At 35.3% G+C, this 26,627-nt stretch overlaps 1 protein-coding gene and 1 long non-coding RNA gene across 2 annotated transcripts in view; both read left to right on the forward strand.

Moving 5' to 3' along the window:
- The window catches only part of LOC124362835 (transcription factor Ken), a 73,028-nt gene extending 52,634 nt beyond the window's left edge, over positions 1–20,394 (forward strand). The window contains exons 4-5 of the mRNA XM_046817682.1: positions 5,068–5,680; positions 15,113–20,394. Of these exons, the coding sequence (XP_046673638.1) occupies positions 5,068–5,680; positions 15,113–15,486 (987 nt within the window). The 3' untranslated portion in view covers positions 15,487–20,394. The remainder of the gene's footprint in view (positions 1–5,067; positions 5,681–15,112) is intronic.
- Positions 5,727–8,156, forward strand: LOC124362836. The gene is made up of 2 exons (XR_006922505.1): positions 5,727–6,204; positions 7,544–8,156. It is a non-coding gene; the product is annotated as an uncharacterized LOC124362836 (long non-coding RNA).
- Positions 20,395–26,627: the final 6,233 nt, after the last annotated feature.

Raw genomic sequence — 26,627 nt, forward strand, 5'->3', positions numbered from 1 at the left:
CCACTGTCAATGTCAGCCGGTAGTACTAATAGCGACCTTACTTATTACAGTATTCCTACAAGAACAGCAGGCATTACTTTCTTTTCCAACAGAATCTTGAAACACATGTTCCCAGCAAGCTGGAATGTCATGCATTGGTATTTATGACCCATCAGTTACAGTTGTAAAAAACACTTACTTTACTCTTTACTCCCATGGCCATGGATACCCTAGGTGGTATTTGGCCTCGCCAACCAGCTGCCTCCATCTCTCCCTGTCTTCACAATCCCCCTGACCCGCTCTCAATTTCCGCAAGTCCTTCTCCACCTGGTCCTTCCAGCGATTTTTGGGTCTACCTTGAGGTCTTCTTCCAACTGGATTGTGTTTCCAAACCTCTTTAATCAATTTATCATCCTCCCTCCTCATCACATGGCCTGCCCACCGAAGTCTCTTGCTCTTTGCTTCTCCTACAACGTCTGGAGATTGAAACATCTCTCTGATTTCTTGGTTGTGTAAAAAACACAGTATAAAAAAATTAATAGCAAGATTAGTTGACAAATTCTTCTTACTCACTTAGCTTTTTGTTATTTTGTCAGATTGTAAGCTAACTAAAATTAAATTATTTTCCTGATAACTAAAAGGACATCTAGGATTGGTTGCACTGCAGCATGTCTAATCTGTATTGAAGTTTCCGTCATCGTGTGATTGATTGTCCTGAATTGTAGCGCAGACACGATTCATGAGCTCCTGATTACTTAGGAGTGTGGCCTTTTCACATGTTTATCTTTGTGAAACATAATATGACTACTATAAAATTCTGAATACAACTGTAAAATTTAATTTAAGTGATGTTGCTTTAACACCAAAAACAATCAATACTCTACCTATCCTCATCGGCCACTGGCCAGTGTGGGGATATTATCAAACAGAATAAGGGAAGAGTTGATAGAGTATAAGGTTTACGGCACTGATAAAAAGTGCTACAGTCACAAACCGGATTTGAATACGTGTTATCTGTAACTCAGATCCATAGTCTGATGTCTTAGACCACTCGGCCATCGACATTTCAGTTACTGGTTACTCAAATTATTACATAGAGAAGATAAAATTATTGTATATCGTATGTGTCTTTATTTCCACACTTCTGTCTTTCACCATTCCAAACATCAGGGATTGTAAACCTGTGTAAATTGTTTACCTTCATTACAATACAGTTTCCAAAGATTAGTTTAAAGTTGTGTAAAAGATAAAATTCACAGAGCTACGAGTAGTTATTTTCAAAGTCTGTTCATTGTTTTACTACTGTATTGAAACTTGTAAAACAATTTAGAGAAAAATTGTCCAGAATCATTGTAAAATTCTAAATGTTTACTTCTCCTTCCTTCATAAAAACAGAGCTACAACCATGGAACAACCATTCTCTATGTAGTCTACCCATATGCCACCTTTGCCAAGCTATTTGGCCAAATTCCAATGACCAAGGATCAATTTGCTGTCAGTAATGTTTTATTATTAACTAAATGTTACCTCTCAACTTTCTTGTGTCAACATGGTAACTGATTTTCATAATATGTAATTGTGAAAAGAAGGATATAGCAGGCTGGGTTCACAGATTCCATTAATCTAATCTAGATTTTTTGTTTGAACAAATTTATATAAATGAAAAAGAAATTTTCTTCAATGGTAATTACATAAATTAAGAATGGCTGGACCAATTTAGCTACTTTGGAAATGTTGGACTTATATATATTATAGATTCTGCAGTCCTCATGGAAACCGAAATTCCAAGCATTTTGAATGGTAGTAAGGGCACTGCAAACGGTAATGACAATATTAGTATCTAACTTTTACTATTGATGGTGTTGGTGATGATTTCAAATCATTTATTGTATACTGGATACTATTTAAACATTTCTATTCAAGAATTCATTTAAAATTCAATTTAATTAATAAAGCTGTGATTATATGCATGTAAAGTACTTGAAATTGGTTTCCTTACACATTGCGGCATGGAATATATTTACAGTTGCAAGTTTTAGAGGTACCAGGCACTAATATGACTTGATGGACCATCCCCTTTGTGATTTAACATTTGAGGAACAGACGTGCACAGTGATCCCATAACAATTTCAAAAGGAATAACTAAACAATGCACCAGATATAAGGGCAGTTTTTGGGGTTGAGAAAATTAGTGACAGGCAGTAAGTCCATTTTATATTGATTAGGAATATGATGCTGATAAGGTATATACAAATTTAATTCCTAAACTGAACCAAGGAAATTATGTAGTAAAGATCAAAAAGCAAGGATATATTGTATCAGGTTGACATATATTCATACTTTCCACGAAAAAAAAAAAAAAAAAAACAGATATACGAACAAAAACAGTGAAGCTGAGTGGCCTATAAAACAGGCAAATGTGTCTTTTTAGACAGATTTAATCTAATCGTAAATATTATTGCATCATTTTATAATTCATTCCTCTCCATTAGCTTAAAGTAGTTCTTCAGGTGCTACTGAAATCTTTCAAGCTATTCAGTGAGATATCACGTAATGTTGCATATAGATTCGGTTATTTCATTGGTACTATTAAAAACTTTTTCACTCTCTGAAGTCCGTCACTTAAACATAAGGTCCAACACTTATCTCAGGAGTGTATGAAATTAAAAAAAAAAAAAAATAGTTATGTAGTTCCTGTTATTTACGGAAATTGCATGTAAAGACACAAATAGCAATTGGCTATTAAAATAAAAGGAATGTTAAAGAAACAATACATGACATATTGGAATGCGATTAAATCATTTGGTTTTTAAAATCACAAAGGCCTTAATAGTGCACTAAAAATAAGATTTTGATCTGATAGTCCAAAAATGTAGAGATGTAACAACTAGGAAAGAGGTCTCAGATGGTGTGACCAGAGAAATTCATCTTGTAACCATGATAGTAAAACACTATGGTCCATTTGTTGTCTGATCACGACACCCTTTTCCTTTAACAGGATCACTGGGGCTTTAAAGGTGAGGTTTGACCTTTGTCTGGTATTGGGTGATTTGATCTTTAAGAAGTTTGTGCTGCTAAGATATCTCTTGTATTAAATTGTTTGTGGGTTAATCATTGGCAATAGAATTCAGTTCCATCATCTATTACTGTGTTCAAACTCGTTCCTGAATCTGTGATCTTCCCTGCCAATCTTATGGTAAATAATATTATTTTCAGCCAGTAAACTTTCAACCCATCAGCATCACTTAGTTATATCAGCAATCTATATATTAACCTAGATCACCACCTTTGTGAAGAAAGTGATTTGTGTCAACATCCCTTTTATGATAACTACTCTGCTCATAATGTCTTTGCCCTAAGTGCTGTATTGTAAAAGTTGCACCTTTATAATTGTGTCAGCTGAACTTTGTACTACTAATGTTACAGTATTGTTTATTAGTGTTAGCCACTTTGTCGTTACTAGTTTTGACAAAGTTACTAGTATCAAACACATTTCAAGAATCTATGAGCAGAGTTCATGTGTTTGAACTATCAGGCAAGAGGTTGCAAATTTATTGTGTTCTGTGTGGCGTAATGCAGCAAGAATAAAATTTCTGTAATCATCTTTAGAGAAAGTAAATGCTTTCTCCAGATATTTGATTAAGGAGAATAGTGTTGTCTTGTAGGAACTTTAAGGTCTATCCAGGGTCAAAGAGGATCTGTGATAATTCACTAGTTTAATTGTTTAAATAAAACTCATTTAAAACACTATGAGTTGTAAATCTTGCACTTCATTCTTCTCCCTTGTCTTTAAACACACTTTTATGTTTGGTGCAATTTGGAAAGTTAAGATTGCTGGACTGCTCTGTCCATATTTCATTATGGTTTAACCTTTTTCTTCTATGAAATGTACAACCCCCCTCCTCACCAAAGTCGTCATCCTCAGCCATTACGTCACATTCCTATTTCAAATAGTTTTAAAAGAGAAATGCTTAGATTTAGATTACTCTTACTCGTGAGAGTCTATATTGAGATGTTCGTTCCACGTGAGGTTTTTGTCTAGAGTGACTCCTAGAAACTTTGTACTTGTTTGTTCCAAGATGTTTGGGATGTCGGGAATAGGGTGAAGATTTGTTGTTGTTTTTGCTGAAGTTAATTTTGGTGGTTTTATTTGGGTTCATTACGAGGTCATTTGTTTTGCAGTATTTCAGGGCCGTGGTTAGGGATGTAGTTGCGATGTCATAAATGGCATCTGCCGTGTTGTTTAGGAGCAGTGTAGTGTCATCAGCATACATGATGCAAGTGGTGAATGGGTTTTGGATGTAGTCAGGGAAGTCATTTGTTAAAAGGATAAAGAGGATTGGGCCAAGGACGGATCCTTGAGGGACACCTCGTGTCATGGGATGAGGGTGAGGGTTAGACCTGAATGTGGTGGTGCACTTGTTAAATGTGTATTGTGTCTCCACTACTTGTTGTCGTCCTTCCAGGTAGCTTACAAACCACTTGTTTGCTACTTCTCTGAAATCTAACTTTCTTCCAACTAAGCCAAAAAAGAAATTTCTTGTTCAATTATTAAAACAAGTCCTTAAAACAAAACAGGAAAATATGAGTATTTCATAACAAATTTTGTACTCTTGTTTATTTTAAAGTACAAATTTTGTTGTTTCTAAACATATATTCTGCAATATTACAATATTCTAGAACATTATTACTTATAATGTTTTTCAATTATTACAAAATTGTACTAAAACAATCCTTATTTAATCATACCGGTACTGTGTGGAAAAGAACTAATATTTATAAGTTAACCCTAAAGTTGACCTAGGGCTTTTTAAATGTATTAAATAAAGATGTTTACTAAATTTAATAAAAAGTTATATTTATTTATTTATTTAATTACGAAATTTAGCACATTATGTTATTAAATGTTATCAGTTATACACTTTGTTTTAGAAAAATGTAAAAATCACATAGAATTATTCACCTAATTAGGATAATGTTATAATGCTAAGAATGGTTTGGCTAAAATTACAATATGGTTTTATACTTGTTTTAGGACTAAACATCTTTAATTATTGTTTAACACAACAATAACATCTTATATTTTAGTGTACAGACTCTCCCAGAAGAAAGTCCTCTTCAGTGATAGAAGCTGGAAGTGGGGAGGAGTCTCAGCCCGAGCTGCCACCGAAGCCAACAGCCCACCTGTTCAGCGAGCAATCACAACATCGCAAGAGGAAGTCAAGATACATGGAAGACTACAGGACACACCTGGAGGATGATGACAACCGGAAGCTCCCGGATGAAGTCATCAACCAACCTGCGCCTGAGAATTACGTGGTCACTCCCCACAGGAAGCGACGGCCAGGCTTCCACAACGCTCCTGCCCAGAACCCACCTTTTGTTCCCTTTTCTCCCTGTTACATTGAAGAGATCTCATACCGTCCCAATCGCAATAATCACCCCCTCAGTTCCTCGGCCCCTCCTTACCTGATGGACAACTCGTCCAAGTCATCCCTCCACCTGCAGCTGCCGAACGCTGTGGACGATCTGGTTAAGTTTCGACCTCCCAGTGGCGATGGTCATCCCTCCATGTCCCCTCGCTCCAACAGTTATCCCTTCGGTATGGGCAACAGCACCGAGAGCTCGTGGGGACCATGGGCAATATGTCAGGCGCAAGTCGGTCAGACTCCCACCCGGAGTGAGGAAACACCCAACACAGGTATGAACTTTGATATGTTTACCAACATATTAATAAGATATTAATTTATGATGAACTAGCAGTTGCCCGTGGCTTCGCACGCGTTGAAAACAGTACACTATATTCACTTATTCTTTTCTATCACATTCTAAACCAGGGGTTCCCAAACTGTGGTACGCGTACCCCCTGGTGGTACGTGAGACGTTGCCAGGGGGGTACGTGAGCAGGACCACGCCAGTTTACTATTATGTTCTGGCTGATGCGAGGGAAATTTCAGGTTGCGGGAAAAGCGAGAGAAGTTTTGTTTTGCGCGACGAGTGGCTACATCACTGACGCTCTCCACCTTCTAGTTTCTTTGTCAGTTTGTCTATCGTCTGCTAGTCTGCAAAGTGTGTGGTTTTAAGCGTGTGTCATACTGCCAAATTATTCGTGTAATTTTATTCATTATTTCATAGACAGTGTTTGTTATAGCGATATGGATAAGTGGTTAAGCAAGTCTTCAAACGTTAAGAAAAAGCAAAGAGTTTCATCATCACTTGAAGAAGGTAATTTTACTCCTGTACCTAGTACGTCTTCATCAAAAGATCAAGTTCTTCTGTGTATTCTGAGAAGCCATTAGGTAAACCAAAAAGGCGTAAATATGATACCAGCTACTTTTCTTATGGATTTACTTATATATAATGAGGTCCATGACAATGAAGTTAGGCCACAATGTGTAATTTGTTTGGAAACACTTTCTCACCATGCAATGAAACCACCTCTCTTAAAGCATCATTTCCTAACAAAACATGAAAATTACAAAGATAAACCATTGGATTTTTTCAAAAATAAGGAAGCTTCATTAAAAGGCTGCAAAACAAATATTAATTCTTTTACCAGTTTGAATTTAAAAGCGGTTGAGGCTTCCTATAAAGTTAGTCTTAGAATTACTCAAGAGGGCAAACCACATACCTTTGGGGAAACATTAATACTGCCAGCAACTAAATACATTGTGTCAACCATGTTAAGACAAAACGAGGCTAAACAGATTGATTCACTTTCGCTTTCTAAGAATACAGTTTCAAGAAGAATAAGTGACATGTCCGCTAATGTAAAGGAAACATTACTCATGAAAATAAAAAAAGCAAATATTTTGCTATTCAAATTGATGAAACAACTGATGTAACTAACATGGCTCGTCTAATATGTTATGTTAGGTACGAAGATGGAAATACTGTCGGAGAAGACATGTTATTTTGCCAAAACTTGCCTTCACACACAAATGCAGATGAAATACTTGGAAAATTAAACACATTTATTCGAGAAAACGAGTTGAACTGGGAAAAATGTGTAGGAATTTGGACAGATGAGGCAAGTGCAATGGTTGGAGTTCATAAGGGAGTTGTTACTCAAGTGCAGCAAGTAAGCCCAAAGGCTAAGTTTATTCATTGTATCTTCACCGAGAAGCCTTGGTTACAAAGAGATGTCCAGCAGAGCTGAATGAATGAAGCAGTAAAGACAGTAAATTTCATTAAAGTCAGAGCACTGAACTCACGCCTTTTCCATAATAAAATTTATGTGACGAAATGGTTAGTATTCACAAACAATTACTTCTGCACACGGAAGTAAGGTGGTTGTCGAGAGGAAGAGTGATATCTTGAGTTTCTGAACCTCGACATGAAATGTTGATTTTTCTATCCGACACAGACTTTCAGTATCGTGATCGTTTTTCAGATGAATTATGGTTGAGCCGATTGGGTTATTTGACAGACATATTCAGTATGTTAAATGATGTTAACAGGAAACTACAAGGAAGCTATAACACCCCATTCCATGTTATGGACAAAATCAATAGTGTGAAACTAAAACTAATATTTGCAGAAGGGGAAGAAAAGAAAAGCCAAGTGTCATTGTTCCCATCTCTTGAATCTTTTATTAAAGAGAACGAACTTCTCCTGAGTCAAACAATTTCGAATGACATATCAGATCATTGTAGCTCCCTCCAAGCTACAAAAAATACTTTCAAGATGATCTGAGTTCATACTCGTGGATTAAAAACCCCTTTGCTGAAATTGAGAAAATTCTTCCTAACAGCTTTTCTCTGAAACTCAAAGAGGAACTTTTTGAGTTAAACTGCGATTCGGATCTGAAAGAAGTATTTAACAAAACCACTCTTATTGGTTTTTGGATCAAACAACGTTCAGAGTATGGTGAAATTGCTGACAAAGCAGTTCAGTTTCTACTACCATTCCGAACTTCCTATCTATGTGAGGCGAGATTCTCACATCTGCTGAACATCAAAAATAAGTACAGGAACCGAATTCAAACAGTGGAATGTGATCTCAGACTCAAGTTAAGCCCAATTATGCCAGACATGGAATCAAGTTCCATTCAAGCTCATCCCTCACATTGAATAACTGATGATAACTATACGAACATTTTCATTGTGTGACATCCACAATTCTGAATTTTATATTTTGTAATTTGATTATAATTAAATATATGTATTAATACAGTTTCTTGCATTTTATTATTCCAACCTAACAAGTTTTAACACAGGTAACTAAAAACTAAATATATAAAAATTTTTATTTTAATACATTACGGATCTGTTATTCTTATTGCATTTTATCTTGGAAATTCAGATTTTATAACATACGAGTGATTATAATTGCATATAAAACGAAAATTAAAAAAGGCAAACTAATAATGCATGTACAATTTAAAACATATGTGTTATGGGCCAAGGGGTACGCCATAATACATAGTACAAACTAAGGGGTACGTCGCCAAAAAAGATTGGGAACCGCTGTTCTAAACATTGCTGAGATAATTGATAGTCGTTCCTTCGTGAGCCTCTTGGGCACATTATGAAGGTATATACCATATTCCTGCCTCTATCTTTCGTGGTTTTTGCTAGGTGTTGATAAGTTATTCAGAACAATTAATGTATATGGATGAATCTTGGTAAACTAATTAGGTTATAAAGAACCAAATTCGGTCTGTTAAAATTAATTTTCTGTCTAAGATATTTCCAGTATTATTTAAGAGTGTGCCTTCAAGAAAATGTATCAAAGAAACCCAATTTCGATCATAAAGTGTCTTCTTTTGGCTCTTTTCATTTACCTTCGATGTAATCAAATTCGATTACCTTATGTGCAAACATTCACGGATTTGTACAATGAGGTTGTTTTCATAATAGCGTTTAATAGTATTTTCATTGCATTAGATAGTTTATTGATCATTGGTGCAGTCTGAATTTAAAATTAGGCAATGACGTCTTCTATGCAACCTGCATTACACTACTGATCAAGCACTTTACAATAAAAATTTTCTAAATTTTAAATGTAAACAAATGTTTCTTGAACTTTCAGCTGTAAGTATTAACAGCTGTTAAGTATCAGTTGGCTTTGTATTACATGTCGTAGCGCAGTCTGTCGGATCCAATATAAAACACTCCAACATCAACAACAATTTATAATTAAAAAATTAATTAAATAAACTATTTAAATTGGCAAATGTATTTGATGGCAAGAGAAGAGTCAATGACTACAGAGTAAGGTGCTTAATTCTAAATCAACATATTATTGTCATTTTTCTTAGTCTATTTTAGACACAATGTAGTATGTCCAAAATATGGCTCAATATAGAGCCTTTGTTGAGGGAACAGTATAAAATTAGAAAGCTGTTGAAGATATCTCTTGTCTTCCGATGGCTTTTGTAATCCATCTTAGTGGAACCATGTCCCAATATCCTCCATAACCTGATCTGTCAATTCTGTTTTGAGGCCACTATCTCAAGAAGTGATTTTCAACATTAAAATCCAGCAAATAAATTCTTTGGATATTACTGACAATTTTAACATGAAACATTAAAATAGAGAGTTCATACAACTTTGTATCTGATAAAATAAGTAGCAAGCAGTAGTTTTTATTAATTTTTATAAGTGTAGTTTTATTTCTTGTCCTGCCCATCAAAATTAAAAAGACTTAAGGTAGAAACAACGCTCATAATTTAGCTAGTTTGAAGGTGCATTTCTTTCTTTAATATTTGTTACCTGGGAATGGGTTTCAAGGTTGAGTTAGAACCAAAGAAAATGGGTGGAAACATTCATTTGTACGTTGGCTGGATAATAAAGTCTCCTTTAAAGCCTCAACTCCATCTGACAATTTTGTACTCTTTTCTTCGTCTTTGTCTTTATCACATTTTTGTGCTTGTTAAAGTGAATGTTAAGAAAGTTGAAATAATAGTTGAAAAATTGAAAGTTATATTTCTCTGTTTGTTGCAATTGCTGTTGTTACCCAATAAAGTGGTTTGAAATATATACTTTTAAATAGTTCATATACTAGGGAAGCAATTATTCATTGATTGGGCATGCCTATTTTGGATGATTGAAATTTATGATGACGGACACTATTTAAACTTGCTTTTGGTCAGTATTGGTGTCTAAAAACTGAGAAGTGGCATCATACACAAGTGTACGTGTCTACAGTGGGGCTATTTACAAGCTTACTTTGTAATCTTAGAATGTAATAAATTCCGGTAGTTTGGTATTATATGGTCTATTCTGTCCCTATCTTCTACTTGTTATTATGCGATATAAGTAGGTTTAGATTAGGTTATCATATGTTACTAGTACTAGGCCTACCTAAGTTTCACGTGATTTGTGCTTGTAATTGACTACTATCTCGAGGAATTTTTTTTTATCTGCCATCAGTGCGGGCTTTGGGCACCACCCTTCTTCTTATTCTTTGGGGCAGCCTATTTTGCCATGGACTCAAATCTCAAGGATCTTTTTTGCACCTCGGGAGCACACCATGATGCTGACCAGTTCTATAAACCGCCAAAAACAACCTATCAGGTCCTCCTGGGGAAATTCACCACCCTTGTTCAAACTACCAAAGATGGTATACCGCTCCCTTGCTATTGCACGGCAGTCAAGAACAGGTGTTCAGCAGTTTCCTCCTGCTCGTCACACATTTTACAGAGCGGATCCTCCTGAAGGATACCGACTCTGTGAAGATGCTTCTTCAGGTGACCATGTCCCGTAATCATATCCATAATCTGAGAAGACACTGATCTACTTAGTGAGAGAAGGTCAGATGCTACCCTGGGGAAGGCAACTGTAGAACCATTCTGTTCATTCTTAGACCCGGATGTAGCCTCCAACTTCTCTCATGTTCAATGTGAACCCATTCCGAGACAGCCCAAAGGACTCATACCTAGAAATGCTACAGAATGGTTGAGGCTACAGATTGGTTGAGGGCCCATCATATTGGACTCAGAGCCCATGTTAGCCAGGACATCAGCTCTTTTATTCTCAGAGATTCTCTCATGAATAGGAACTCAACTAACAGACACATTGTTGATTCTGGCAAGGGAAGAAAGTACTTGATAGCAATCCCAGACAAGTTTGGAGTTGAACACACAAGAGTCCAACGCATTCAATGCTGCCTGGCTATTTGTTAAAATGCTAATACCGCAGACAAAGATTCTCACGAACACACTCCATAATGGCTGTGATTTCTGCCTGAAAGACTATGGCATAAGGACCAATAGGGACAACCAGTACCCTACATGGTCTCATCCCCACAATTCCGGCACCTGTGCCACTTTTTGTTTTAGAGCTGTCTGTAAACTATTCAAGCTCCGCTGGTGGAAGAGGTTTCTTTCCCTCCGACCAAGCCTCCCTAGAAGGTATGACAATCCTGAAAGGTTTGTTGAGGAAAATCTTTGTGGCATCTGATCCGATATCATGTGCAGAGATTTTCCCTGAATCAGGATGCTAATTCTGCACTACCCCTGCTGCAGCCCGGGCCGACCAATGTCCTGCCTGCTGAAGACAGTAGGCACTCCTCCCGGCCATAGCCTAAATGACAATGTCCAAGAGGGCTAGGTTGAGGACTAGGCAACAGTCGAGAGCAGTGCTCAGTGCATTTGGAAAAGCTCCAGTGAAAGCAAAGCAAGCCAACCTTTGGATGCTAGCCAGACCAGCTACCACCATCTTGGCCTCCAATTTTGGCCACCAGACAACAGCCCCAAACATTAGTGAAAATCTAACCATGGAGACATAAAGCCAATACAAAAGCCTCGGTCACCAAGACTCACCCACCTATTACACTTCTGCATTGAATTAAAGAACATTTATCTCTGGCAATAACCCTTTCCAGATGGGGTCCCGAGTTCAGAACCCTATCAGGGTTTACACCCAGCTACTTAACCTCGGACTTCAACTCAATGGAAAAGCCTCTCTGTAAGAATGGACCAATACCCTCCAACTGACTCCTCCTAGTAAAGACAACCACGGCAGCCTTGGTGGGGTTGTCACTTAAGGCCCATCCCTTCACACCAATTGCCCACCATGTTCAGAGCAGCATTGGTCAGTTCCGTGACTGTTTTTGAACTTGCCACTCACAAGAATCTCAATTTCATCCATGTACTCATATGCAAAGACACCACTGTTATTCAAAGACAAGAGCAGATCATCGCATCTAGGTTTCCACAGAAGAGGAGAAACGACGCCTCCTTAGGGACAGCCCCTCGTAGTCCTTGCACTGATGCTTGCTCCCATAAGAGTGGTGGTAACCACCCTGTCTTCGAGCAATGTCCTTATCCAGTCACATATTTGACCATGAATACCACGTCTTGAGATTGCATTGACAATCGCCTGAGTGCCTATATTGTAAAAAGCTCCTTCAATATCCAGAAAGACACCTATGGCTACTTCTTTCACTGCCAGCGCCTTCTCAATCCTCCATACCAGTTAATGCAGGGCTGAGTCGCATGATTTTCCTGGAGTGTATGCTGATTTTGGATATAGAGAGCGCTCCAGGAGAAATCCCTCCTAAAAATACCTAGCAACCATCTTCTCCATGGTTTTGAGAAGAAAGGAGGACAGACATATCATAAAAGACTTAGGTCGATCCATGCTAGACCTTCGGTATAAACACTACCCTGGATACCCCCCCCAGGTCAGAGGCCCAAGAGGAATGTACCTGAGGGCCACAGAGACTCTGAATAGGCTGCACAGCATGGGAAGGAGAATATCCCTCGCTGCAAGCAAACAGGTCTCACTCCATGCCAAACCATTGTGAGTGAACGGCATGCCCTGCAGGTCTCCCTCCACAGTTGAGTGGTTCATCCATAAGTGGTTTGGTCTTCTCCTGTTAATAACAGAACAACTGAGATCAAATGAAGCCACAATTGAAGATATTAGCTTATCAGCAGATTTGTCCAGCTGCACTGTATTGTGAATCCTTTTCTAGTTACTAGCGTCAGATTCTAGTTTTACCCTTAAGTTCTCCTTGTATGACACTCAGTCTGTGTTCCTCGGATTCCTACACTGAATTTTTAAAAGTTCCAGGTCTCTGATTTTTAAGCAGATATGAGCAAGATCAGAGAGTGAAGGCTCGTCAGACACATGCCAGCCATGTATCAGACTAACCATACCACTGTCATCATCATCACATTTTTCACCTCCCTACGTGGCAGTTAGCAAAACATAGGAACATTAACCCACATTTTCAATCACCAGACTGTGGGACATTATATACTCCAGAAGTGACTTGCCTCTGCTGTTTGTGTTGATGCTGCACCACACCTCATTATGTGAATTAGCGTCACAGTCAACCACCAACTCCAAATCGCTCTTCCCAACATGATCTACCAAGGTAGCCATCTCCCTGGAGGGCGTGGAATCCACATTATCATACGGGAGATATGTGGTTGTAATCAACAGGGTTCGTCTAGCACCAGCCCCAAACAGGAATGCTGTTTATCTTGTACAAGCTCTGTCATTATTAACATGGGCACTACCAATTGTAACCTCTGCCATGAAAAGCCCTGATATTTTATTCTTACAAATTCAGGTTTTCTGTATCAGAGCCATGTGAAGTTCTTCTGCCAAAAAGCGTCTGCAGAACACAGCTGAAGCACCTTTACTGTGCTGCAGATTGACCTGAAGGACCTTGATTCCCATGATCAGTTGAAATACCTTGTGTCCTCAGCTGGTCTGCTCGACCTCTACGTCAAAACCACCAACTGCTGAATCTTTGTCGATGGTAGTTGAACGTGATGAAAAGGCACAGACATGCAAAGCCAAACTGCTACATGCAACTGCCTGCTGTAACATTTCCAAATCAAGATCTGTTGGGTTCTTGATTTCAGGATCCAAATAGGTCCCAAGAATACCAAGGAAATAAAAGGTCTGCCTAGTCAGGTAAGGCTATTTACACTTGGGAGAGTGCCCAACCCCCAAGGGCTGTGTTCGTGACACACTACCACTGTGCCATGCATCTCTTTGGCATGGGTCACCTCACACCGTGAGATTGGGGGGCCCTCAGTCATGCAAAAGCAGTGTGTGTTATGATTCCGGACCGACCAGTGGGACTTCAGTTGGATTCAGATCCCCCATTGGTCTTGAGTGGCAACTGAGTGTCACCCCTGGGGAGGTACTTTGCCAGTTCTTTGGGCATCACCCAAACTGAGGTCAGCCCATCCCTTAGAATTTTGGCGAAAGAAGAAAAACATCCCTCGAGATAGTACCTAAATTCAAGCTGAGGTTATGTGAGCATAACATATTTATGATAACTTAATCTAAACCTAACTATGTTGTGTAATAATAAGTAGTAGATAGGGATGGAATGACCTCCGCGTTACAGGTTCCCAAAGTACCTCAATTCCTAACGGAATGAGTCTTAATAGCATAATAGTATATACAGTAGTAAGACTAAACTTTATTCTGTACAAAAGTTAAAAGTTTAGAAAATATCTTGTACATTTGTTAAAACGTATCAATATTCCAGTGTGTGCATGAAAACATTGATGAGGGTGACAACACAGTGTGGCTTCTAGCATTAAACATCAGTTCACTGCGGTATAAAACCTACAAAAACCTGTTCTAGTCAGGCAATATGAGTTTCTTTCTTTAGTAATGTAAAAAAGGTTTAATGTGAGTAACTATTTTGAACAGATTTATACCAATAACAATTGGATAATAAACAAAAGTTATTTCTTATAATGTATGTCAGATAAGCCAGAATTTGGATAAATGCATTTGTATAATGGGTTTCTGGTGTTATTCATAACATGTGTCTTTTGTACACTAGATACCAATATTATATCAATATTGTAGTGAATCTACGAGTTATGTGTATCTCGTATGTAGTTAAGTTATCCTTCTGCTTCAAACTTATAAAATATGTAGTTACAAAACACGGAGTGTTATTGATGTTTAGATGAAAGTTTAGATGAATTCTTACCTCATAGTTAATCTTAGCTTGCAATAAAAGAGATGGAATAGTAAAACCAGTATTTAAAAGTTGAGTTCTTTTCTCAGAATAAGACATATAACATGGTATTTCAGATTCACTGATCATTTTGTAAACCACATAAGAGATAAGGCTTTTCTTTTTCTCCTTAATTTTTTTGAAACCTGGGTTTATGATTTGGGTCATGTATGTGGTATTTTTACAGTGGAGGAGCTGGAGGCGAGTGGTACGGCAGGCAGCAAACCAGCGCCGGCACGCGAGTACCGTTGTGAATACTGCGGGAAACAGTTTGGTATGAGCTGGAACCTCAAGACCCACCTGAGAGTGCACACTGGGGAGAAACCGTTCGCGTGCAGGTTGTGTGTGGCCATGTTCAAGCAGAAGGCACACTTGCTGAAACACTTGTGTTCTGTGCACAGAAACGTTATCTCGGTCAGTGGCGGAACCAGTAGTGACGGTGATTTGGGACATTTCAACTGTTGCTTTTGCCAATTAACATTCGAGTCATTACCTGAACTGATACGACACCTTTCGGGACCTCACAACAATCTTCTCCTTAGTAAAAACCTTCACGATTGACTGTGAGCCAATTTTCCATTTTTTCAATTTTCCAAGATGACACTGACCAAATCAAAGACAGGAAGAGTGGTAAGTTCAGGAAATAGCACTTTACTTACTTAACTGGCAACAACAAAAATAAGATTGACTTTTAAGTTATTGATACGTATCAAATACGATTTATATCACCACTGTTTGTATGTTATGGTGTGATTTCTTTGTGAAACACATCAAACAGTGGTGATCAATCTGTGTATTATAAAGCACAATCTTTTACTTGCTCTAAAAGTACTTACTTAATTCAAGAAAACCAAAAATATATAGTTTATAACAAAGTTAGATTCAGTTAGATTCAAAATTCTTGGTGTTTTAAGTGATTCTATATTCAATCCAGTTCCATTACATGTAATACTATGCCAGATAAGAAAATAAAATGTGAGTGTGCTGTGCTATTTCATGGACTTGTAAGGATTTTAATCTCAATTAAAGGTGAGTATGTGTATATTTCTCATGTGATCTCAAGCCATGACTTACTAGAGGATCTCAACACAAGAAGGAAAGTCGTCATTTTGGCAAATTGAACATTTATGGGCATTTATAATGAGCTATAAGATAAATGGTACCTTGTTCATATATTAATATAGATCATGAAATCAGTAAATTAGCAACTTCTTAACAATTTGCACTGCATAACTGACAACTTTATTTAGTCCTGGAATCGTACATTTAAATTATCAGCTAGACTAATTCATTTTTTGGTGTTCATTATTTATATTTAATGAGCACGATAGGGAAATGTTTTAATTACTAAAACTAGAATGTTTATCAGAAATTGACTGTTATGAACTTTTAATCCAAGAAAAGGGGTGCGGGGTCATCAGGGTAACTAAGTTCAAGGAAGAAAAATGTTAATGGGGTATTTGAGAAATATAATTTCTTAATAAATTGAAAAATATTAACAAGTTGTTTGCTCAGTTTTTATAGAAAAATTAATTATTTATTATTATTTCAACAATTATTTATTGTAATTGCACAGGACCAAGAAGTTCAAAATTGTTCTTTCTCATATTTATCATGACACTAAGGAAAAACTAGACATTTTTGGTATTGCATCTTTGGGTCCAGGAAGAAAACAAATTATTTTCAAATTGATTATATATATTTCTTTTTAACATATAATTTGTGTTAAATTAATTTTTTTAAGCTAAGATGTAGAATTCCTCATGTCTACAAAATTTATATTTTTAATTTATACAAAAAAAGTTGGACTCCATACATCTTTTAAATTTCGCCATCTTGCACATAGATTTCAAGTATTTCCCAATAAATGCCCTGGACCTCCTCTTCCTCTTAAGAACATTTCCACAATAGCATACTTTTCAAAATACTGTGAAAATACACATCACTGGAAAAAACCCATATTTTGTTGTTGGAACCTAGTTTATGAATTCTGAAAGTAATTTAAAAGTAAGTTATGAAAATGGTCCAATCATTTGGCACCAGCTTAAACCATTTTCCTTCTTAATGCAAATTCAAATATTTCTTAATATTTTCTCTGTTACACTTAAAAAATACTTGTTCCACTATTTCCTTCAGAATATGAGTTAGCTTTTATGCATTATTAAAATTACTTGCGTTTTGTCCATGTTTTAATAGCAAATTTTCAGAAGGAAAAAGAATTCACAAATAATTGTCAGATATTAAACAAATAAATACAAATTTTTTATTGCATTTGCCCTAAAATTGTCATGAACAGAATGGTATAAAATAAAAAGAGATTTGTACATATAATTGTTGATTACTACATTTTAACACGCATCATATTCATTTCCAAGTTTACACTTTTATAAACAACAAATCAGTACGCAATTTGAAGTATCATGTTTCTAAGATTATTTAAGTTTTCAAATCTAGTCTTTTATGAATAATTTCTTAAATTTTTGTTTGATGTACGACTCAAATTATTACATGTATCTAAAAAAATATCATCTAGGGTAGATTAATTTTATGAAAGTAAACACATTTTTTAACATTTGTTTAGAGATGTGTTAATAGTGTCTATGAAAGGTTTCAAATTTTGTATGGATACTTGATTTTATGAAAAGAATGATGTATTAATATTGATTGGAAAAGAAATTTTAAATGTAAGGGGAAAAGCCTGAGTAGAGTTATAGTACATACAGTGAAATACTAGAGTGGGCTAAACAAATGAAAGTAAAGTATTCTTTAAAGTAAGTGTTATAAAAGTTGGGAGAACTTCACTTCAAACTGGCTAACCTATGTATTTTCTTTACATAAATGTGATTAATTTATGATTAGAGTTTCGCACAGATATTAGAATTTTAATTTAGACTATCTTTAAAAAATATAATTATACAACTTTTGACTTTTTTGATTGTTATTAAAGACATTACAATTTCCATTCACCTTTAGGAGAAGAGATTTGTCTTCCATAAAAAATCAAAATGGAGACAAAAATATGAAACTAAATGTTGCTTGTAGTTCTAACTTTTACATCAGTGATTAACTGTTGTGTAAAAACTATTGACAAATATTTACTAAATGTTTCAGATTTTATTTTCTTAAATAAATAGATATATTTTTGTATTACAATTTTTTACAAAGTACTGTTAAAGTATGAAAATTTGCCAACATTTAAATATATTTCATGTATATATGGTTTTAAACTGTTTTTCATCTGTTGTAGTAATGAATTTAACCTAACTGTGATATTATTATGTGAGCAACACAAGCTAATATTTATTAAAGTGTTTTTTTTTTTAAGATTTATAAAAGTTATTTTTATCTGTAAAATTAAGAACTTGTAACATAATTTGTGTGTAATAATTATCATCTATGACTTCTAGTGTAACTATGAGACCATTTCATACGGACATATGGATTTAAATTAAATGTCTGAATCCAGTTATGGAATGTAGGGTGCGTCCACACTAGCTGAGACGATCACTATGCCATGGATGAAATGTGTGTACAGCACACACCCGTTTGCTCGGGTGGCCACACTGGAGATACATAGCTAGCCTGTTAAATCCCAGGATGTTATCGCATAAAATATGTGTTTGGATATTTTCTTTTCATTTATCATTCTTCTAGTGATGAGGAGCTACTTCTAATTTCTTCATTCATTAAAACAATTTCTTTCTTTATCTTTCCACACCAATATTTGGTATTCTTCACTGGATAATTCGTATAAACACGTACATTTTCAAACACATTCTATTAACTGTTCCATTTTGTGCAACATTAAAAAAATTTACTTCAAAACAGCACAGACCTGTCAACTAGTATTGACAACACAATAGGAAAATATATTTCCCCACACAGGAATAACCAACTTCTGCACATGCATCAAGGAATAATCGGAGCGGTGCTACATCCCTCGTGTGGTATGCACTACATCTACAGGATACGTCAGTCTCTTTCCACATCAGTGTGGCCACTCCGAACGAAGCTATAGTACGTAATTCAAACGGGAAGATACATTTTTAGGGAGACGGGATGTCACAAGCATCTAGAGCGAAACGATTGTCTTCACTTGTGTGGGCGCACCTTTAGAAATGTTGTGACTTGTAAGTTTGTTACAACTTACCATATTTACCCACTTGTATTGGCTAAACTATTCATGTCATGTTGACTTGCATATAAGCACAAAGTTGTACACTAAACAAACGTGGCGAAATACAATTGATTATTAAAAATCATTAATATAGGTTAATATAACAATTTTTCAATTCCCTTATCTATAAAAATAATTTAAATTATTTTGAAGAGATGTTTTCTGTATAAAAATAAGAATATTTTTCCTTAGAAATTGGAGAAAGTTTGTGTGTTACTTTGTAGTTGTTAAACAATAAAAGCAAATCAATCATTGTTAATCACTAAGAAGCCAGTTGTACCCAATACAATAATTGAATAGTCTAACACTTTCAATAAGTAGCTTACATACTTATAAACATTTCTTTTAACTTTAGCTGTACAAAAATAAAGTTAACTCAAAAATATCCTGAGTTTTTTTAAGCATTAAATATTTGTAATGTTAACTACTAGTTTCATGGTTAAATCTTTTGCTTATAGAATAAAGTAACTTTTAAACTATTTACATACAATTCAGGAGAAGTAGCTTACTAAGTCTATAGCAAGCTAGAAATTGAATGTGGTGACTGTTTTACCATCATTTACGATTTGAATTTTGGAAAGGAAATGATCTCTTGTGGGGAAGTGAGAGGAGCTTTTAGTTTTACATTTCATGTAGAAACATGATCAACATCATATTGAAAAATGTAACGTCGATTAAAGAAAAGTATCCTAATGCATTAACCAAGTATCCTTCAATTGCAAAACAGGACACAAACTAAAACACATTGTTATTTTTTACTGTAGGCAGATTATATACTTGAAATGAAAATGAGGCATCAAGAACAATAAGATTGTAATAGATTATAGTGCAAAATCTAATTTATGTATTATGGAATATACCTCTTTATTGCTGGTTTCCAAAGAATTGAGTTTTAATGAGAAGGGTATGTAGGCCAGTCTAAGTTAAGAATTGCTTTAGTTTTGTGGAAAATCAATACAGTATTGTTGTTTTATAAACAACTACTAAAGTTGTGTTTTGTTAGCTTTATGTTTCACAATTAACATTCAATGATTGTGTCCATTAAATAGTATTCTCCTCTTTTCGTAAGGGAGATTTGGACACTTGGAAGATAACACGCCTGTAATAATTTATTTATGTTGTAAATAACTTGTTTAGATGTAAGTAGGATTTTCAGTGAAATTAAACATACAAAATAATTCATACAAGTACAAAATAAATGTAACTATCGTACTTCAATGTGTTCATCCTTAGTTAAGTATTCACGATGTTGCCTTATATTGTAAATAATGAATAAAGACACACCCACACAACTTGCTTCATCTCCCTTGTACTACTTTTATTTTTCACGAGTGATATAATTGCAAATGTTATTTAAACATACCACTCCATGTGAAACTGATCATAATATACCTAAAGGTATATTTATTTTGTAATGGAATGTTACTACTCATAATTGATTGTATTATTAGTAATACTGTGACAGTTAAATTATAATAGCCAAAAAATCTTGTACCATAAGCAATTTTGTAACAGAAAAATATCTGGTTGGTTAAGGTCAAAATTTAACTGTTCCTATTTAACTGATATGATCAAGTTGTCATTAGCTCAAAATCAGGTAAGTTGAGCTATAGATGGCAATGATGGATGAAATCTTCCTATTGTGTCATATTTGTTTGGGGATCCATAGTAAATTAGTGTTTTATAGGGTAGCAAACAAATAAAATCCTGATCCTGTTCAGACGGACAAAATGTTGGGGGGTTAGGAGAACTAACTGGACCTGATTACTTTCAAGTTCAATTTCAAAACTCTTTATTCAAGTCAAAATTTTAGTACATAAATCTCACAGATTCCAATGCGCCTCTCAGGACGCGTGCGGGAACAGTAGTTAGTTGACAATAACATGTTTACAAGTTTTGAAACATTTTGCAGTCCAACAGCAGTTCATTGACTTTATCCTAAATCAAATATTATGAGGATAGGAGGAGGGTTGCTTCTTTCCCAGATAGGTTCCATCAATTCAGAGTTTTAGAGTAGTCCTGAACATAGCTCAGTTTTTCTCATACTAGAGATGAGTACATCACAGTTGTTTGCATCGGAGGGGAAGAACCCACTTATTAGACAAAAACCGAAACTCCCACAAAACAAACCTGGTTGTGGTACAAATATGAATGCAGGAGGTGACCGACGGTGATCAAAAGTTTAAACCAAATTGGTGGACGAGAATGAGCTGGTAAAAGAAGCTATAAATTTGTTGTGATCAGTAACTTTTTGAGTAATCATTTGGCAGATTGGGTTCAGCGAGTTTTCCTCCTGTCCAGTTTGTGTTGCATTGGTCTTAGTTGTGTTATTTCCTTCCTAATCATTTGTAAGTTAAGAAGACAAAGGTCATTCTGATCCTACATTCACCTTGAAAGAATCTTTATTTTATAGATGTCTGTTTACCACAGAGTGGACTTCAAGATGAGTCAGTACTGAAGAAGATGGGTGGTAACAATTAATTGCATATTGACCAAATAAAAATCTTAATACTCTAGCAGTTTTTTTTTTCTCATTGCTGTCTTTATCACAGTTGTTTCCTTGGTCAAGTAACTGTTGGATAAGTTTCAATCACTTGATTATTCCGATCATACTTCAATTTACCTTTGATTGTGACAGCAAAAAGATGTACCTTTTTCATTGAGCTATAATATACTGAGCGTCCTCTCTCTCTCTCATACTTTAAACATCCCTGGTTTCATGCATGGCAAGTTGCACTTTTATCCCCTTCATTACAATAATATTCCATTCATAATGGATTGAGTAGCAGATGGCTTTGGCTATGAGTGCTCTTACTCACGATTGTGGAGAACAACTGTTTTCAAAGTATCCATGGAAGATGTGGTGTACTATCGTACTTCACTGATTGACAAACAAACAAAGGGTTGAGACTTCACTGCCTCAATTTCACGAGGGGGCTCTGTATCTCGTGGTATCCTGGGTAAATGATGATAGAAAGGCTATATTTGGATGTCCAATGTAACTTACATTGTTCTAAGTTGCCACTGAATACAAGGTGGTCGCGCATTATCCTGTATTTGACAAAATGGCTGAGACTTTGTATGATTTTGGTTGAACTGTGATACGTAAGCAGATGTTTGACACTGATGAAGAGCATCTTAGGCTCAATGTTACCTTTGAAGAAGGCTGTTATTGACTAAATTACCACTCAAGGTTGGCTCTATCTCGGACGTACAATTTTAAAACTGTAACCGAACTAAAATTGATGATGTGCCATATTTCATGAAAGATATTTAATGAAAAACTGTTGATATTTCAGCCTAAACACATTGTTGATCCAAAAATGTCAACTTCACGTAAGATTTTGCAATATTCAAAGGAAAATTTTTATCCACTTGCCTACGATCTCCATAATTACAATGAATAACTGTAAAACTGAAATTAATGAAAAAGTTCAATAAATTTCGTTTCACCTTACTTTCCGATGTCATGTTCCATTTGAAATTTCTAAATTATAAAAATAAATAAATTGCATGATTTGACGGAATATGTACTGACTAATGTATAATTCAAATTAATGCAATACTTCTTGTCGCAGAACATAGCTACTACATTCAACTCTACTCTCAGCTATATAAAGAACAACAGATGTAATATCACATTTACTTGTACTTGATACATTTATTTTTAAAATGTGATGAAAGATATATTTAAAATTATTTTCAAACTATTTCATTCTCATTTAAATATTGATTTATAACACCCAAAATATAAATACTATAATAATTAATATAATAACTGAACAAGTATTCTACGTTTAAGAATGCTCTTTTTATATTGTATATAAATTCATCTTGAAATAATAATATATCCATTTCTAATTGACTGGTTGACAATGACCCAGCTGATAACAATTAATTATTCTACATTTTGATTATAGATGATCAACACATATAATCTTTATATACTGAACAACTTTTCCAATTTATATTCTAGAATTTACCTTTCAACCAATTTGCATATTTTAAAGCATTAAAACCAAATTAGTATTTAATTATAACACAAATTATAATCAACCAGACCTCCATTATCATAACGAATTCAGTTTTTCCCTTCAATCATTCCACTGCATCTAAAGGACATTGCACATTGCACCCTATTGGATATCACCATCTGAGGATTCGGATCCATCATCTAAGAGCAGCCCTCCCACATCATCAGCATCTGTGATTCAAAATTAAATATTGGTTCTTCTGCCTAAAAGACACAATTTTAGTTTTAAATTTATGACTCATTTTATTTTACTTTTGGTTTATTAATTTCTAGTAGTTGCATTAATCTTTACCAATTGAATTAAACAGATTATCTAATTGAACTTTTATCTTACCATATGTTAAACCAAGTTTAACTTTGTATTAATAAGTTTCAACTGTTAATTTCTTACATTTTATTGTTTCTTATTTTCTTAAGAACATAAAATAAAGTTTACAAGGCCAATTACATTTTCTCATCCTACACAAACATTTGGCTTGGGATTTGGTTGTTGCAGAGCATGGTTATTGCTTAAGGTCAGGACCTAACATTTGAGCTTCTCATATGGCTGTAGGGCAAACGTTTTTCAGGACGACATATGAATTTAATCCTAAGACAGGTATTTCACTAAAATACAAAATTTTATTCTGTTACAGTTACTAGTACAATTTTTTTTGTAATATGTAAAGAAGTGAAATTAAAGGTGTGAAGAGTTATTATATAACCTACATTTATATTCATCTTGTGTTTTGACCCATAGCAACATTGTTGCTAATTAATTGGCAGATGTATTGAACAACCTTATGTTTTACTCCCTAAGAACAATAGTTTTCGTTTAGTAAAGATATAAAAAAATAACCAAAAGCAATATGCATGTGTGTGATTGAAACAAACTGCTAAATATCACAACTAAAAATAAATTGGGAAAATTGATTATGGTTTAGCATTGTGACATAAATCAAGATTCCTAGTATATTTTGATCTATACAATAAATCTCAAAAAAATGTTGTCCTCTTTTTAAAACACGATATCACATTGTTCACTCATGCTTAAGGGTTACAAAAAAATATGATTTCATGCTGTTAAATTATTTTACCTGTAATACAAATAATAATTATTTTATTACTTGTTCAAAATACATCTTACTTACTTATGGGAAACCAGTTTTATTGAGTGGAACTGGTGCCTGAGCACCAGTCACAGAGACCATTTATCTTTTGAAATCTTATATTTCTTAAATATTACACCCATGTCTGGAACAACCTGGCATCTAGAAGCCCTGATAAATGAAACCAACTGTCATCTAGGAATTCCCATCTGGCTTTTTAAATGCTGTAGATTTACTAGTCCCAACAGGCCTGCCTGCCTACACGGTGGCAGAACGTTACATCCAGTCCCGTCCAAATTCTAATGTTATGCTTTACATTAAATCAAATAGGGGTGGCTATACAGCGACATCATGGAGTTGGGTGAATTCTCTCGAGACCTGGACGGGGCGTGATGTGATGTTCCACTGCCATGTAGCATTCTCCACTTGATATAACGTATTACATCAGGATTGTAAGTGATGTTCCACCGCCGTGAAGCCACCATAACAGAAGCGTGTAGCAGAACAGAACCGACAGTCTTCGGGTATGTTCGGGCAGGTTGTCTGATCTTGGATAATTTAGGCTAATACTATGTAGTTCGTTAAATGTTTTCAATGTGAATTTATATATTAAAATAATCTAATGCATTAGTTACATTTACTCGTTAATTTATTATTTTTTACAGAGGATATTAGATTCAACACTCTTAGATTTTTTTAAATATGGTCTATACTTAATAAAATACACAAAGGTTATTATGACGGATGTTTTTTACTTGCATTTTTTATTGATAAAAACTATTTAAATATGAGTTTTATGAAATCAGGTTGAAGCGCAGTCTCTACTACGCAGTCTCCGAAGCGATTCCGTGACGTGATGCAAAGTTCGGCCTCCGTGTAGCTACCAAGCACTCCGCTACTTGACGTGACGTGACTTTCCGCCTCCGTGTAGCCATCAAGCACTACGTTACATGACGTGAAGTTCCGCCTCCGTGTAGCCAGCAAGCACTACGTTACATGACGTGAAGTTCCGCCTCCGTGTAGCCAGCAAGCACTACGTTACATGACGTGAAGTTCCGCCTCCGTGTAGTCAGCAAGCACTACGTTACATGACGTAACGTGAAATTCTGCCTTTGCGTAACCAGCAAGCACTCCGTTACACGTGACGTGAAGTTCCGCCTCTGTGTAGCCGTGACATGTAGCCGAGCCTATCCAAGCCTTTATCTCTAGGATCACTAATATATAGGAGTCTCAAATCTTATGTATAATCTTCTTTCTAGTAAACGTAAGCGCCATGGATCATTTGACCTTTTAAGACTTATAGCCTGTAGTAGCCCTCAATATCTAATACCACTAGTTATATGACAACCTCTGGCCTCCTGGCTTCAAAAGCTCTCAAATATGTAACTTGGAGTAGATTTCATACATTATTCAACAAAATCCTCAAATAACCCTTTCTTAATTAAAATCAATGCATTCGTGAAAATGAGAACTCCATGTAGATGAGAACAAAAAACAGCATGTACCCTGAAATTCAACCTTTTGGTTCAAAAGGCACCAATGAACTATTCTTAATTAACTTTTGTTTCCTAGAACGTCCGTTCCAATTTCATTTTAAATGTGTGGATCTAAATATGTTCAAGATATAGTTGTATCCGAACTTAAACTGCTCATTTAATTAATTTTAAAACGGGTTTCTGATTAGTTATCTTGTGCAATAGATAGGGACAGAATATAGGTTATTTACTGTTCCTAGAAGATTACCAAACATTTTTGGTCTTAAACGCTTACAGAATGTAGTAACCAACTACTAAAGTTGCAAGTTTTGTCAAACATTTAAATTATTTCTAAGTTATACTCCCTACTGTATACATAACGGCTTCACGAGTAGGCGCGTACAATTGCATTGATCTCAGAGGTTGTCGATTTGTGTTTCAAACAGTAAAAATTCTTAAAGTATGAAAGAACGTAAAATCAAAGCTGATGTATTCTTAAATACCTTACACGCTATAATATATATAAAAAAAATAATGTCCATTCTCCGCAAGGAATGTACACAAGAAGCTCCATACTGTTCTTAAATAACAATATTAAGTACACACACTAATAATTGATGATTAATAAACTAATTTACATATGTTCTGCCTCCTGGATTGATGCTTCACTGTAAATAAACAGTTCATTCACCCTTATCGTCCTCGATTCTATTTCTTACGAATAACAAGTACTTTTCTACCATTTCCAAATCGGGCCATCAGGTCTATTAAAACAAGATTGATGACGGTAAAGATACTTAACCTGTTTATTTATAGGTAATAAACTGCGTATATTCATGTCAACTGCTTGCATTCCTTTCTTCGAACTACATCCAATAGATGCAGCTTTTATGGGCCTTTTCTCCTGACGTGACTGAAATTATTTTCCT

Source organism: Homalodisca vitripennis, chromosome 5 (genome assembly GCF_021130785.1).
Source record: "Homalodisca vitripennis isolate AUS2020 chromosome 5, UT_GWSS_2.1, whole genome shotgun sequence".
Taxonomy (NCBI): Eukaryota; Metazoa; Arthropoda; class Insecta; order Hemiptera; family Cicadellidae; genus Homalodisca; species Homalodisca vitripennis.